At 43.0% G+C, this 15839-nt stretch overlaps 1 protein-coding gene across 1 annotated transcript in view; it reads right to left on the bottom strand.

The window, feature by feature from the left end:
• CASC3 (CASC3 exon junction complex subunit) overlaps positions 1-15435 on the bottom strand; it is a 19553-nt gene extending 4118 nt beyond the window's left edge. Inside the window, exons 1-8 of the mRNA XM_003414706.4 lie at positions 15188-15435; positions 14744-14771; positions 14362-14399; positions 3281-3439; positions 3040-3191; positions 2266-2442; positions 1396-2081; positions 125-189 (exon numbers count right to left, since the gene is read on the bottom strand). Coding sequence (XP_003414754.2) covers positions 125-189; positions 1396-2081; positions 2266-2442; positions 3040-3191; positions 3281-3439; positions 14362-14399; positions 14744-14771; positions 15188-15418 — 1536 coding nt within the window. The 5' untranslated portion in view covers positions 15419-15435. The remainder of the gene's footprint in view (positions 1-124; positions 190-1395; positions 2082-2265; positions 2443-3039; positions 3192-3280; positions 3440-14361; positions 14400-14743; positions 14772-15187) is intronic.
• Between the last annotated feature and the right edge of the window lie 404 nt (positions 15436-15839).

A 15839-nucleotide genomic window follows, 5' to 3' on the forward strand; every position in this document is an offset into this window, starting at 1 on the left:
CTGAGATCCAAATTAAAAGATGGGTAATCAATAGGAAAATTGACTTCGAGGTCTTATCTTGGTTAAAGAATGAATATGCTGTGACACGCAGCCCCTTCCCTGTCTCCCCCTTTCCCTTCTGTACCATTTCTTCCATCCGGTTAAACTGAGGTGGTGGTCCTGCACCCATATGGAGGTGGTTGGGCATACCTGTAATACACCAAAAAGTCACTGGTGAAGAGGAAACAGACATGAGTGCGACACAAAGCTGCCATCCAGAAAATGACAGGCTGTAAGAATCCAACATGGGAAATGGCTTTCTCCTTTTAAACTACCAAAATACCTTTTAAACTATGTCTGCTTCCTGTCAACACCAATATTTGGATATTTGCCCCCACAGCCCACCACCTTAACACAGCAATAAAGTCCTTGACCAGCCACACTGAAAAAGAAAATGACTCCAATGAGAAAACCCATATTCAAATTTCTCCCACCAAATATGTCACTGTATAGAATCCCTGGGAGGTTGTAACTGGCACATTGTAGTATCAAACACAGTGAAAAACTCTCAGCCCCAGGGTTTCTAAGCAACAATTAGGCTGGGGAGTGATGGATCTGTAAATCTATCTGATCACATCCTGTTTACAGAGATCTGGGCTGGGAAGTTTGGGGAGAGAGTCCCATCTGATAAAAAATGATTTAGGATAAAAAGGAATGTTCTAGAGACTGTCTTCCTGTGGTATATCAATAAGAGGTGCACTCCATCATCCAGCGATCAACTCCAGGTCTAGTTTTGGCTGCACTGGTTTTTGTTCAAAAATCACTCCTACCAGAGAACGATGCTGAAACTCCCAGTCTTTAAGAGAACCAAGTCTCTAAAGCTATGCTGTCCAATGTGACAGCCACAAGACACATATGGATTTTAATTAAACATTCAGTTCCTTAGTCACTGTGGCCACATTTCAAATGTTCACAGGTCATTTGCACACTCCCATCATTCCAGAAAGCTCTACTGGGCAACGCTGCTCTAGAAGAGTAAGAAAATTAGAGAAGTCTTCTTTCAAAAAGATTAGAAAAGATCCTGACCCACATTCAAATAAGTTTTTGCCCTCAAACATTTAACCTTTAGCTCAACTAATAAGAACACTATCACCTTCTGCTTTTTCTACAGAGTGATAAAAGATTCTGTACTCAGCTCAATACTGCTGACTGATCAGTTAATAGTAGGAGCAAAGTAGTGGGACAGTCTTGGGTAGCAAGTCAAACTGTCTAAGGACTTTGGATGAATATACGTATGAATAGCTCTCCTCACAGTTAATAAAAAGGCAGATGTTTCTCAGATACCCCATCCCAGAGAGAAACAAGGCCCATGCCCCTAAACCTAATGAAACAGTGGGAAGAAGGGTAGCTACCTACCCCGAAGTTCCCGAGGCTGCAGGAATGAAGACTGCCCTGGAGTCCAATTCTGTTCTGTGATACTTAGTTGTGCCACATCTTGCTCAAGTCCACCTGTAGTAGAATCCACTGGCGCCTCCCAGTTTCCAGTCTTAGCAGGTGGAGGAGGAGTAGTTTCTGGGATAGGAGGTGCCGGGGTCAGCCCCTCAGGCGGAGGGGGCAACTCTTCCGCAATCTTGACTGCATCTCCAGCTTTAGTTCTGGTTCTTCTTGCCCGGGAATAGGATTTCTTCTCAATGGGCCTGTCAGGGGCCGGTGGTGCAACGTCAGGAGCAGGAGCTGGTGTCTCTGAGGCTGCCTCTTCCTTCTCAAGACTGCCATGCACTTGAGCATCTGTTTCTGGGGACGGATCCCTCACAGGAGTCTGCTCTAGCCGCCGCGATCGGTAACTAGTCTCATGCTTTGTAGTCTCACCAGACCTGCCACCATGTGGCCCACCAGCCTCCGTAGGCCTAAAACCAGCACGACCTTCCTTGAAGCCCCCAGAGCGAGAGTAATTCCTGGGTGTAGACATACGGCCAGTACCTGCAGCGTTCCTATTAATAAATGTCCTTGGTGACAGGGCGCCCCCAGGACCCTGGTGGCGATGGGACTTGTTTGGCCGCTCACCAATCCAGTTTGGATCTCTTTGTGGAGGACTCCCAAATCTAAAAAAGGGGGATGAAGAAAGTCTTAATAAAATAACAAAAGGGGCCACCAGAGATATAAACTGAGGGCTAGGGAGGACTTTCCATATCCCTTACCCATTCAATTATTGGCTGGAACGGAGTGAGAAAAGCAGGGGAGTTCTTCCTAAAAATATCTACAAGCTAGGCTCCGAAATTTCTTTACCTGGGTTTCCGAATTCTTCGGGGTTTGATGTCATCAGGATTGTGAGCTGAGCGAATGTCATAGCCATAAAGAGCAATGAGCTCCTGTCGGGACTTCGGAGCCTGTTCATCCTCCCGGAACTTGTCATGCTCCCAGCGACCCTCATCCTTCCAAAGCTTTCGCTGACGTCCTTTGGGTCTGGACAAAATCAAGGACAAAAGGTTGGCAGAAGCTGCCAAGAAGAGATATTCATGAACCAAACAGGGCCAGGGAGAGAGACATGAGAACCTTGTGTAGTCTCCTCAACTTCTCAGATTATACAAAATTGGCCCCCCAAAGCAAGAGTGAATCCTAACATCTCCAGGCCTGCTAGGCTCTTATGCAACAGGAATGAAACATTTGGCATCTCCTATATAGGGGTCGCTATGAATCGGAATCGACTCGATGGCACTGGGTTTGTTTTTTTTTTTTTTATAAGGTATCCTATGCAAGTACCTCATATCTCAGAGGCTCTGAGCTTCAGATTAAGGAAGGCAGTTGAAGTATGACGATTTTAAGAGCGCAGGTTCTGGACACATACAGCTAGGATATGGATCCCAGCTCCTCACCAAGAATTACCAAATAATTTAAGCTTCGCTTTCTCCTCATCTGTACAAGAGATAATCATAAGACTGACCTCAAAATGTTCTGAGTAGTAAATGAGGTAATACAAGTAAAGCACTTAGCATAGTGCCCGGCATACAGTAAGTAGTAAATACCTCCTAGAAATTAGTAGCAGCAGCAAGTGGCTGTTACCTGACTTCCTCCTCCTGAGTTTGCCCTCGAAGATCATGCTCAAAGAAAAGCCCTTTCCGGGGTATGTATGCTGGATTCTTCCGATCCTCGTCATCATCCAAATGCTTAGGGCCCTTCTTAGCCAGTTTGTTCTCCACAGGCTCTGTGCTCTCCTGAAGAAGATAGAAAGGGCTCCTAACTCCACCCAAGACTGAGAGCCTCAATTACAGCTCTAAGGCAGGGGGCTTCAGTGGGTACCAACCTGTCCATCCCCGCTCTGCCTCTCTCCAGTGACAGTGCCTTTGGCATCAGGCTTTTCTTCTCCCTTCTCCTCTTTTGCTGAAGAATTAGCAGCATCATTGGCTTCTGATTTCAGCTCTACTTTGGAGTTTTCGTCTTCACTATATTCCCCTTCTTCACCCTGAAAAAAGTTTCCATGCCAGCTATGAAGGGGATATCTGAATGATACATTTTAACTTTCCATTCTTTAGGCAAATACTTTCTGACAAACTTTTACTACAACCCAGACATTAAAAGCAAGCATATACTATTCTTTTACTCAAATTTTTAGAAGGGGCATGCTTTAAAAAAAAAAAAAAAAAAAAAGCACATTTAAAAAATACATACACACACACACACACAAATTCACCACTCATCTATCAGTCTGTCATACTGTGGTGGCCTGCATGTTGCTGTGATGCTAGACGCTATGCCACAGCTATTTCAATACCAGCAGGGTCACCCACAGTGAACAAGTTCCACCGGAGCTTCCAGGCTAAGACAGATTAGGGAGAAGTACCTGGCGGCCTACTTCTGAAAAAACTGGCCAGTGAAAATCTTATGAATAGCAATGAACTTTGTCTGATATAATGTAGGAAGATTAGTTCCTCAGGTTGGAAGGCACTCAAAAAAAACACTACTGGAGAAGAGCTGCCTCCTCAAAATAGAGACGACCTTAATGACAGGGATGGAATAACGCTTTTGGGACATTCATTTGCTGATGTGGCGTAGCTCAAAATATGAAGCTACGAACAGCCATTAATAATCGGAATGTGAAATGTACCAAGTATGAATCTAGGACAACTGAATGTGGTCAAAGATCAACTAGAATGCATAAAAATATTCTAGGCATTAACGAGCTGAAATGGACTGGTACTGGCCATTTTGAATTGGACTATCGTACGGTCTACAATAACAAGAATGACATAGTGAAGGGGAATGGTGTCACATTCCTCAAAAAGAATGTTTCAAGACCTATCCTGTGATAGAATAACATCTATATGCCTACAAGGAAAACCAGTTAATATGACTATTACTTAAATTTACACACCAACCACTAATGTCAAAGATGAACCAACTGAAGATTTTTACCAACTTCTGCAGTCTGAAATTGATCAAACATACAATCAAGATGCATTGATAAATTACTGGTGATTGGAATGTGAAAGCTGGAAACAAAGGAGGCTTGGAAGTTGGAAAATATGGCCTTGGTGATAGAAGCAACACGGGAGATCACATGATGGAATTCTGCAAGACTTAATTCACTCCAATTACCTTCTTTCAACAATATAAACGATGACAATACACCTGGGCCTCGCCAGATTGAACACACAGGAATCAAACTGACTACATCTGTGGAAAGAGACAATGAAAAAGCTCAATATTATCAGTAAGAACAAGACCAGAGGCCAACTGTGGAACAGATCATCAATTGCTCATATGCAAGTTGAAGTTGAAGCTGAAGAAAATTAGAACAAGTTCACAAGAGCCAATGTACGATCTTCAGTATATCCCACCTAAACTTAGAAACCATCTCAAGAACACATTTGATGCACTGAACACTAATGACCCAAGACCAGATGAGTTGTAGGATGCCGTCAAGGACATTTCTTCATAGAAAGCAAAAAGTTGTTAAGAAGACGAGAAAGAAAAGACCATGATGGATGTCAGAAAAGCCTCTGAAACATGTTCTTGAACGTAAAACAGCCAAAATGAATGGAAGAAATGATGAAGTAAAAGAGCTGGACCGGTTTCAAAGGGCAGCTCAAGGCACAAAGTATTATAATGAAATGTGCAAAGACCCAGAATTAGAAATGCAAAGGGGAAGAACAAGCTCAGAATTTCTCAAGCTGAAAGGACTGAAGAAAAAACTGAAGCCTTGAGTTGCAATACTGAAGGACTCTATGGGCAAAAAATTGAACAGTACAGGAAAACATCAAAAAATGGCAGGAATACAGACAGTCACTGTACCAAAAAGAACTGGTTGATGCTCAACCATTTCAGGAGGTAGCATGATAGAGAGCCAATGATATTGAAGGAAAAAGTCCCAGCTACATTGAAGGCACTGGCAAAAAACAAGGCTCAAGGAGCTCACAATACCAATTGAGATGTTTCAGCAAATGCATGCAGTGCTGGAGGTGCTCACTCATCTATGCCAAGAAATTTGGAAGATAGCTACCTGGCCAACTGACTGGAAGAGATCCACATTTGTGCCCATTACAAAGAAAGGTGACCCAACAGAATGAAGAAATTATCAAACAATATCATTAAGATCACACGCAAGCAAAATTTTGCTGAAGATAATTCAAAAAGCAGTAGCAGCAGCACACTGACAGGCAACTGCTAGAAACTGAAGCCAGATTCAGAAGAGGGTATGGAACAAGGGATGATATCATTGTTGCTGTCAGATGGATCTTGGCTGAAAGTAGAGAATACCAGAAAGATGTTTACCTGTGTCTTATTGACTATGCAAAGGCATTCGACTATGTGGACCACAACAAATTATGAATAACATTTTGAAGAATGGGAATTCCAGAACACTTAATTGTGCTCATGAGAAACCTTACATAGACCAAGCGACAGTTGTTCGAACAGAACAAGGGGATACTGTGTGGCTCAAGATCAGGAAATGTGTGCGTCAGGGTTGTGTCCTTTCACCATACTTTGTATGTTGAGCAAATAATCCGAAAAGCCTGACTGTAAGAAAAAGAAAGGGGCATCAGGATTGGAGGAAGAATCATCAACGATCTGCAATACGCAGATGATACAACAACCTTGCTTGCTGTAAAGTGAAGAGGATGTGAAGCACTTAGATGAAGACTAAAGACTACAGCCGTGAGTATGGATTACACCTCAACACAAAGAAAACAAAAATCCTCATAATTGGACCAATAAGCAATATCACGATAAACAGAGATAATATTGAAGTTGTCCAGGATTTCATTTTACGTGGATCCACAATCGATGCCCATAGAAGTAGCAGTCAAGAGACCAAACAACGTATTGCACTGGGCAAGTCTGCTGCAGAAGACCACTTTAAAATATTAAAAAGCAAAGATGACACCTTGAGGACTAAAGTGCGCCTGACCCCAGTCATGGTATTTTGAATTGCCTCATATGCATACGAAAGCTAGACAATGAATAAGGAAGAGCAAAGAATAACTGACGCATTTGAATTATGGTGCTGGTAAAGAAGCAAGGATGACGAGACTTCATCTCATGTACTTTGGACATGTTAAGAGGATCAATCAGTCCCTGGAGAAGAAGGATGTCGTGCTTGGTAAAGTAGAGGGTCAGCAAAAAAGAGGAAGCCCCTCAATGAGATGGATTGAGACAGTGGCTGCAACAATGGCCCAAGTACGATTGTGAGGATGGCACAGGACCAGGCAATGTTTCATTCTGTTGTACACGGGGTCACTATGAGTTGGAATTGACTCAATGGCACCTAACAATAACAACAAGGCTCATGACAAGGAGACTGGCTTTAGAATAGGGTTATTCTCAGTTCCTTGTCCTCTCAGTGTCTGGACCTAAGAAGGCCAAGCTATAGGCTAGAAAAATAGGCTTAGAGACCCTCAAAGACACAAAGAAATGAGTTCAAGGGAAGGTGATCTAGTCCACATGACTGCCTTAATTATGTCAGGGTGCAAACATACCTCTGCCGCCTGGTAAGTGAATGTACACTGGTCTCTTATTCTCCTCCTGGGACATTTGCCCAAACCAGACTGCCCTCTCATAACTCCATACCCAGGATGGCCCCAGGAATCTGGTCAAAGAGTTAACATGAGATTCCTGATTAAATGAGCTCTCAAATTCTGTACCTATCCTTTCAAAGGCCCTTCCAGTGTTCTTCGAATTGAACTGAGACTGCCTGATTGGCCCAGAAAAGGCAACTTACTCTTTTTTCCCATCCTTCCTTGATCAGCATGTGGGTGTTTTGGCTTCTAGGTGTTTGGGTTAGGATTCCCAGAAAGTTGATACTGGCAGGAAACCCACAGAATTGAGGAAGATTCCTTGAGTACACCCGTACTACAGAAGCAAGCCTTTAACCACAGCTCTTTAACCACCAAGTACCCTTGATTCTTCCCATTTCCCTCAATTACATGAAGTTTTTCCTTCTTCCTGAGATGGTGGTGGATGGGTAGGTAATCATTCAGTTCTTTCCTTGATCCTATGTTTCCTGCAAGTTTTGGAGCAGGAATTGCCGGAATCTTGCTTTGTGTATGTACGCGACCTTAATTCACTACCCCTCATCCAATACATTGACTGAACTCAAATATCTTAAAAGAGTACAACCATGATTAACGAGGGAACTTTATGTTCCCCACCCCCTGCTTCTAGTTTATGGGTGCAATGTCAAACGAGGCAATCTTTTATTTCAAATGAGGAACTAATTCTGTTTCCAGGGCAGGACAGAAAGATACAAATAGCATAGTGCTGAGGAGACTCCGAACTAGAGCCAAGCCTGGTTTAACCGAACCCCAGATGCCACCCCAGGGATCACAATGCTTTAGCTCAGAGTTGTCATCACAACACTTTTGCCACACAGAGGGGGGCAGGAGCTGGTTGAATGGACACGGGAAATACAGGGTCAAGAGAACGCGTATGCTATCACATCGTAGGGAGAGTAACTAGGGTCATGTAACAACGTATAAAGTTTTTGTATGAGAAACTGATTTTAATTGTAAACTTTCACTTAAAGTACAATCAAAAAAAAAAAGGAAACACTTTGCCACAGGAAACAAACTCCCTACATCAATCAGTAAACTCTCTTCCCAACTCTGAAGCATACCTCTCCTCTAAGAAACTGCTTTCTTTGCAGAATTCTCACGTGGAGGTTTTTGCTCATTCTCCTACTCCGCACATACTTCAGAATAAGAGATGTTTTCCTCCTAAAAGTCTCTTCCAGACCTAACTCTTCCAGCCCCTGCTCTTCTGAGGCTCCTATCAACTGGCTATACCTCTATGTCTCTGCCTGGGCCAACCCGTCACTGAAGGCTTTAGCATTGAGCTTATCTCCACTTCAGTCATGCATTTTCATGCCCACACTCTGCACTACAGTCCTTCCTGGGACTTTTTTTTTTTTTAAGTAACCTGCTCCACTCTTAAAATCTTAAACACCCTGGTCCTTCATCAAGGAGCCCTAGTGGCACAACTGTTAAGTGCTCAGCTGTTAACCAAAAGGATGGCAGTTTGAATCTATCCAGCAGCTTTGCGGGAGAAAGACCTGACAATCTGCTTCCATAAAGATTACAGTGAATAAAACCCTACGGGGCAGTTCTACTCTGTCACACGGGATTGTTATGAGTTGAAAATCAACTCGACAGCACTTAACGATGGCAGTCCTTGATCAAAACTGCCTATCATTCCAGTTCTCGCTCAGTTGTTCCTCTTACCCTCTCTGTCTTCAACTTCTTAAGACATTCACTCCTTTGACCTCTCTGCCTTCTTCCTATCAATCGGCTCTCCCTCACCTTCACTTTCTACACTACTAGTGTAGACTCCATAGCCCATCATTGCAATCACTACTAGTGACACCCTCAATTCCCTTGCCACCCTCACATGCCTGGTCCTGCATCAACTCAAATGTCTGCTTTCTCTAAGTCTCAAATCAGGCTACTGACCATCACTGAGGGGGGTAACCACGACAACAACAAAATTCACACAACTTCACACCAGTGCCTCCTCCAACTTCAACAGCCTGGCAATCCTTCAAAAGTTTCCCTAGGTAGTTTCTGTTCCATTCACCTCAACTATTCAAACGTCCTCTAATCTCGCAATTCCTACCCACTCCTCCCAATTCCCCTTCTTGCCTTTCCATTTCACAAAGAAATCAAAACAAAAAACACCAGCTTCCTTCCCAAACCTTTCCTCCTCTCTATAATTATAATAGAAGATGTTTTCCTTCAACTTTGTCTGCTTCCTATTTCTGCTCAAGTAGTCAATCAAGGATGTCAATACACTTACTATCTATTGCTTGCCTTTTTTTCCCCTTTTCTATTTCTTCCTTCTCATCAATCTTTTATCATACTCAAGACTCTCCCAACTTTAAACCACCACCAAATTGCCTCTTTACTTCATACCCTTCTCTCCAGCTATCATTTCTCTAGCCTCCCCTTCATAGGAAGTTTCTTTTAAAGGTATTCTTGGAGGATTCTGGGAAAATGGCAGCAGCATAGTTTTTGAATCTCTCCAAATCCCAATATGAAAAGACAGAGCTTCTAAGTAGCAAAACAAAAACCTTTGGACAACATTTATAACAGAACTAGGTTACAAGGTACCCCATCAGGCCCCAAAATGCAAGCAGATAAGAACAAAGCACCAACAGCTACAAAGTCTACATAGAACTGGTACTGGTGCAGGAAAAAGCAGAGAGAAGCAAACAGACCTGAAAAGAGGAGAGCCCTGAAATAATATTCACTGGAAAGTACAGAAGACAAAACTGAGAACAGCAGCTCCAACTAAGAACGTTCTTGTTGTCTCCAATAGCATGTGAGTGCAAGGGAGCTGTGGTTGGAATGTCTGAAGGGGCTAGAGCAGTCTACCCCTTTGAATTCTAACTGACCTGGCTGCCAGGGCTCTCTTCCAGGACAGGGACCCAGACTAAATAGAAACTGCTGAGAAGAAAGTCAAATTGAGCAGAAGAGGGAGAATGAAAAATAAAGAAAAGAGAAGCTACAGAAAAAGTTGGGGAAAGGAACAAAAGCAGGAAATCTCAGCAAGCAAGCCACCACATTGTTGAACGCTTCAGGGAAACAACACAAGAGGGAGTACTATAAAGTTAGAAAAAAACAACTGTGAACCACATTTCCTTCTAAAAGATCAGGAAAACTAACTTTACATAAAAAATAAGTAACAAAAAATCATAAGAGGTCAAATACCACACAAACTTATTGTAAGTGGAAAAAAAAAAAAAACAGGATAACATTGCTACATACAATAATAGTATGCCAGAAAAACATACACATCATATTAAAACTGCAACTTCTATCTCAAAATGAACTAAATGACATTAAGAAAACAATGTAAGGCATGGAAAAATTCTAATTCAATCAGAATTAGAAAAACTCAGAAATGAAATGACAGAACCCAGGAGAAAATTAATACGAAACATCATTTCAGACACTAGGCCCAAACTAGAAGGTACACAAGAGTGAAAAGATGTAATAATGGCTTATGAAAAGTGAAAAAAATAAAAAATAAATGAAGAAACAGATAAAAAAATGAAAGAGAAAGAATTAAGTACTAAAGACAGGCATTTTGATAACAAGAGTTCCATGCCATTCGTAAAAGCACACCACCTACCTGAGAGTACTGTTCCAAAACAACGAACGCCAAGACAAATTCTAACATAATCACTGGACTTAAAAAAAAAAAAAAATCCTTTGGACATCTAGACAAAAACAGCATGTGGTGTGTAAGGGAAAGAAAATTAGATGACCACCAGTCAGTTTTGTTCAATATAAAATCTTTGGCTCATACAATCTTTCCATGAGTCTGGAAATACCAATTTGCAAGAAATACAAAGGACAGAAGAGCATGTTGAATTGTTCCATGAATGTGCAATCATCAAAATCTTGTCAACAGATCAATTGTAAAGAAAAGGGATGGAAGATGAACATGTAAATTAAGAAACTTAAAAGACAGATCAAATTTTAAAAATGGACAAGACTAAACCGCAATATTTAGATACACACAGTTGATAGCTAAAAAGAAATTCAAATAAAGGACTACTATGATTGCTATGAAAGTTGGGATATCAAATCTCTTTCTCTAATCTAGACCAATGCTGTCCAATAGAACTTCTGGAATGGTAAAAAGGTTCTTTATCTGTGCTGTCCAATACAGTAGCCACTAGTCACAGGTAGCTACCAAGCACCTGCAATGTGGCTAGGGCAACTGAGGAACTGAAGTTTTATTTAAACAGCCATATGTGGCTGTGGCTACCATATTGGACAGGGCTGATTTAGACCCCTCTCCTAAATTTCAGATGATATATACTAGATGTCTCTACTCAAAAGCCCCACAGATTCCTTAATCTCAAAATATCTAAAACTTAATCCACCACCTTCCTTCCTGAAAACTCCTCCTCCTTTTCTCAGTAACAGCATTCATCAACCCAGGCATCCCTTGGACTCCTTCTTAATCAGGTTCCAATTCAATCAATCAAGAGGCAATTCAATCAATCAAGAGATTCTACTAATACCACTTACATACCTGTTACACCTGCCTACATCTTACCAGTCCTACTTCCATACCCTTCTTTAGAGTACCATCATTACATTCATCAGACTATCCTAACAACCTCCTAATAGCTCTCCCTGCCTCCAGTCTTGCCTCTTCCACAATTCATTCTCCACACTTAATCCTTTAGTGGCCTTTCTTTGCCATTAGGATAACAACCAAACTCCTTTACACACAGAATGGTGAGCTGCTATAAATTCACAATCACGAAATCTCACTGAACATGTCATACTGCCTGGCACTCTTTCCAATGTGCCCATTCTCTGGTAAACATTCCCGATCTCCAAATCCCTTATCTCCCCTTTTACTCTCTGCAGATAACATCAACACCTACTTCAGAGAAAATAAAAGCCATCTTATCAATCAGCCAACCCTTTCAATTCCATAGCCTAAAACACTTTCAATTCTGTTCACTTCTATCTTCCCTGCCACCACTCTAATCATGCCACACTCACTGCCTGCCTAGACCTCCACAATAGCTTTCTTACTAGCTTTTTTAGCTCCAATCGTGCTCCCCTTGGATCAATTCTCCTCATTGGAGGCAAAATAACTGCTATAAAATAATAACTCTCTGATTTTACTGTGCGTAGCATCAACTTGGGATTTTGTTAAAATATAAATGCTAGTCACTTCCCCCACCCCTCCAGATTTTATTTCAGTGGGGTTCAGATTTTCTAATGTAGGTGTTCCCTGGATCTAACAAACACTGCTATAAATTTAAGTCTAACCGTATCACACTCTTGTTCACAACCTTTTTATAGCTTTTCACTTCCTTAGAATAAAATCTAAATACTTCTTACCGTGGCTTACAATGGACTTGAAGATTTGCCTCAGATTCACTCTTACTATCTTCCTTCCTTGCTCTCTTACCTTCCACTCGTACTAAACAATTCACATCCTCCAACTCCCTGTGAGGCCATCCCTTCTAGTGCTCCTTACCAGAAAGTGCTCCCTCTGCTTAGAAACAATCTGCCTGGCCTAATTCCTACTCAATCTCAGTTCTGTTTAACATCCCATCCTTTAAGTGTTTCCAAACACCCTAAACCAGGCTGCCCTTGCCAAGCGCTCCCAAAGCACCCTATACTTTTTATATTACGGTACTTATCAACACTACCGTGTAATTGTTTTTTTCAAATCTGTTTTTATTTTAGGCTGCGGTAAACATATATACATATGTAACATTTGCCATTTCAACATTTTCTACATATACAATTTAGTGACATTAATCACATTCATCGTATCGTCCAACCATCATCACTATCCATTTCCAAAACTGTCCCCATCACCCTTAGCATAAGCTCAGTGTGCCCTAGGCAATGACTTCCTCTTTCCTCCTCTCTCTCACCCTGGAATTACTTTCTGTTTTCCCCCTCTGAACCAGAATGTAAACTCCATGAGGGCAGACCCACATTGACTTTTATCTGGCACTGAGCAGATACTTATTAAAGAGAAACAAGTTAGACCCTTTACAACGTGGCCTCTGCTCACCAATTCACCTTTATTTCTGGAACTCATTTTGTCCCAATAATGCCCCAGCCACACCAAACTACTTTCAGTTTCCAAATGCTCATCTTCTCTCCTGCCTTTGGGCTTTCTCACCTGTTATTCTCTCTGCCTGGAACATGTTTTGCAGAGCTAACTCCAACTTATTCTTCAGGTCTTAGTCTTTCCTGACTGCCTAAGATAGGTTTAGTATCCACCATAACACTCTACTTAACTCTAACCCAGGCGCTGTCACCAACTACTACGATTGCTTGAATATTTGCCTGACTTCCCTAAAAAGTCAGAAAGTCCAGGCTCTGACCTCCCAGCTGAGAATTTCCATTCCCACCCCAGATATACTGAAATCAGAATTTACATTTTAACAACATCCCCAGGTGATTCTTACATACAAATAAGAATCTGTTATTTATACATGCAGATTTTATTAAAATGTAGATTCTGATTCAGTATATGTGGGGTGGAAAAGCAAGTTCTCAGCAGGTGGTCAAACCAGACTAAACTAGTTCAAAGCCCTGGTCAGAAAATCCCTAACGACAGAAATTTTGTTGTAGTGCTCACTGCTGTACCTCCAGAAAAAAAAAAAAAAAAAAAACCTCCAGGGCTTAACAAAAAATCTAAGATGTAGTAACCCAAAACCAAAAAACCCACTGCTGTCGTCGAGTCGATTCCAACTCATAGCGACCCTATAGTAACAGTTCTATAAAATTTATCAGAGAATCTCTGATCCACTATACAATTCTCCCTGTACGTTACCTATCACCAAAATCCGACACTTAGGAATCTACTCAAGAATCCCAGAGAACAGCCACTCTGATGGCACCCCTAGTCAATCAAAACAGGCAAGCTCACAAAAGCCTGCCTTCAGGAAACTGACTTTCACCCAAAGATAGACAGCAAAAACCCCATCTATAAACTGAGATGCTTTTGGGACAAACCACTAAGCAATCCTGCCCTAAGTCTTTACATAAGCTTGAAAAAAAAAAATGCAACCGGCTGGCTTTTCTACCTAGGCAGCATGAAGTGAACTACCAAACACCTCATGAAGGGCGTTAGAACGTTCTCTCTTATTCCGAACTTCAGTTTCTTTAAATAGGGAGAAAAACCAACTACTAACAGGGTAACAAACATGGCTTGAAAGGCTAGCTCCAAGTTACCCTCATTCTAACCAAACAAGGCCTTCTCTAACAGTTTTCCAAAAGCATAAATGAAAAACACACAAAAGGAGCAAGAAGCAGATCATGGTACTTTTGCACCCCCGGTGTGTATATAATACATTTTCCCACCTACACAATAGGAAAAAAAAAGTATTACACTCACTTCTGAGTCTTCTGCACTTTCATAATCCGAGAGAACAGCTGAAAGAAAAAAGAAATATATGAAGAAAAAGATACAACAAAATTATAATAATTACATTTCTTGACTGCCTGTTGTGTGTAAGGCTAAAACTCTCATTTAACTCTGACATCAACCTTTGAGGTGGATAAAATTTTACAGATAAGGGAACAAGCTCAGAGAGATTGGATTTTTCAAGACAGTACTGCTAAAACCGATGCTCTTAACCACTACATTACAAAAGAACCACTTTGCAGCACCCTGCCCCAAATCCATAATTCTGAGGAGATGTCAGCTGTTGGAAATAGGTAAATTGAGTTTATGTGCTAAAAGCTCTTCTCATGGTGGGGTAAAAGATGCTACTCACCATCACCCTCGATGCCATCTTCACTCTCCTGAAGGAAAAAAGATATGGGTTAGTTCTGGATTTTCAGAGTAGGGACGCCAAAAAACAAACATAGGTGGGAAGCTGAAAACTCGAAACATGATGGCCGAAGAAACAGACGGGGGAAAGTGCATTTTTAACAAGCAGCATGCGAGGGAGGTCTGTTCTCTTCACCTCCAGCCCCAATTTGTGAATCAACATCCGCTTTCCATCCGCCCCGTCTTCACCCTCCTGCCAGAAACCCTCATCCTTCATCCTCGCCCCTTCCCTCGGGCCCGGCCGCAAACCCGCAATGGAGTAACTCTCCTCTTTAACACAACACGCCCCAGCATCTGCCATCAACTCTCAGCTTCCCGTCACCTCCACCCCGGCCGCCCCCAGCCCCGGCCGCCCCGGCCCCCGGGCGCCCCGCCGGCGCTCACTCACACACTCCGACTCCCCGGCGCTCTTGACCCCCCCGCTCTCCACCCGCCGCAGATAGAGGCCCCCGGCTCGGCCGCCGCGCTGGGAAGGAAAAGAGCCGCTGCCTCCGCCTTCAGCGCTACCGCTGCAGCTCCCGCCGCCCCGCGCCGGGGAGCCGCCACTGTCTGAGCCCGAAGCGCCAGACTCCTCGTCTTCCGTGTCCTGCGAAGCGCGCTGTCGCCGCCGGTCCGCCATCTTACGGAAAACCGCCGCCGCAGCCGCCGGCCAGCTCCTTACGCACCGCGCCCGTCGCAGGGAGAGCTGGGAGACTCGAGATGAAGTCCCGGCATGCTTCACGGGCGGCCTTTGCTACTCCGCTTCCCAGTGGGCGGGGCTAGGGCTGGTGCCCACGCCCTGCGGCACGTTTGCGGGCGAGTAGGATTACGTCCGACAGTGGCGTGCGGGGGGCGTGGCGCGGTCCCCTACTTTTCAGGGCTGGCCCCTGGCAAGGGGAGCTGGACGCGGACGGCTTTCCCCAGTTCCTCGCCCGGCCATCTTGGGCTTTCCTAATGGAAGACGTCAACCTGTCACAGCCTCACTGCAGCGCTGGGGCGATTACCATGGTTTTCAATTTCCATTTCTCTCCTTTCTACCTACATTTAAAGCAGGCCATTTT

Source organism: Loxodonta africana, chromosome 18 (assembly GCF_030014295.1).
Source record: "Loxodonta africana isolate mLoxAfr1 chromosome 18, mLoxAfr1.hap2, whole genome shotgun sequence".
In the NCBI taxonomy this organism is placed as follows: domain Eukaryota; kingdom Metazoa; phylum Chordata; class Mammalia; order Proboscidea; family Elephantidae; genus Loxodonta; species Loxodonta africana.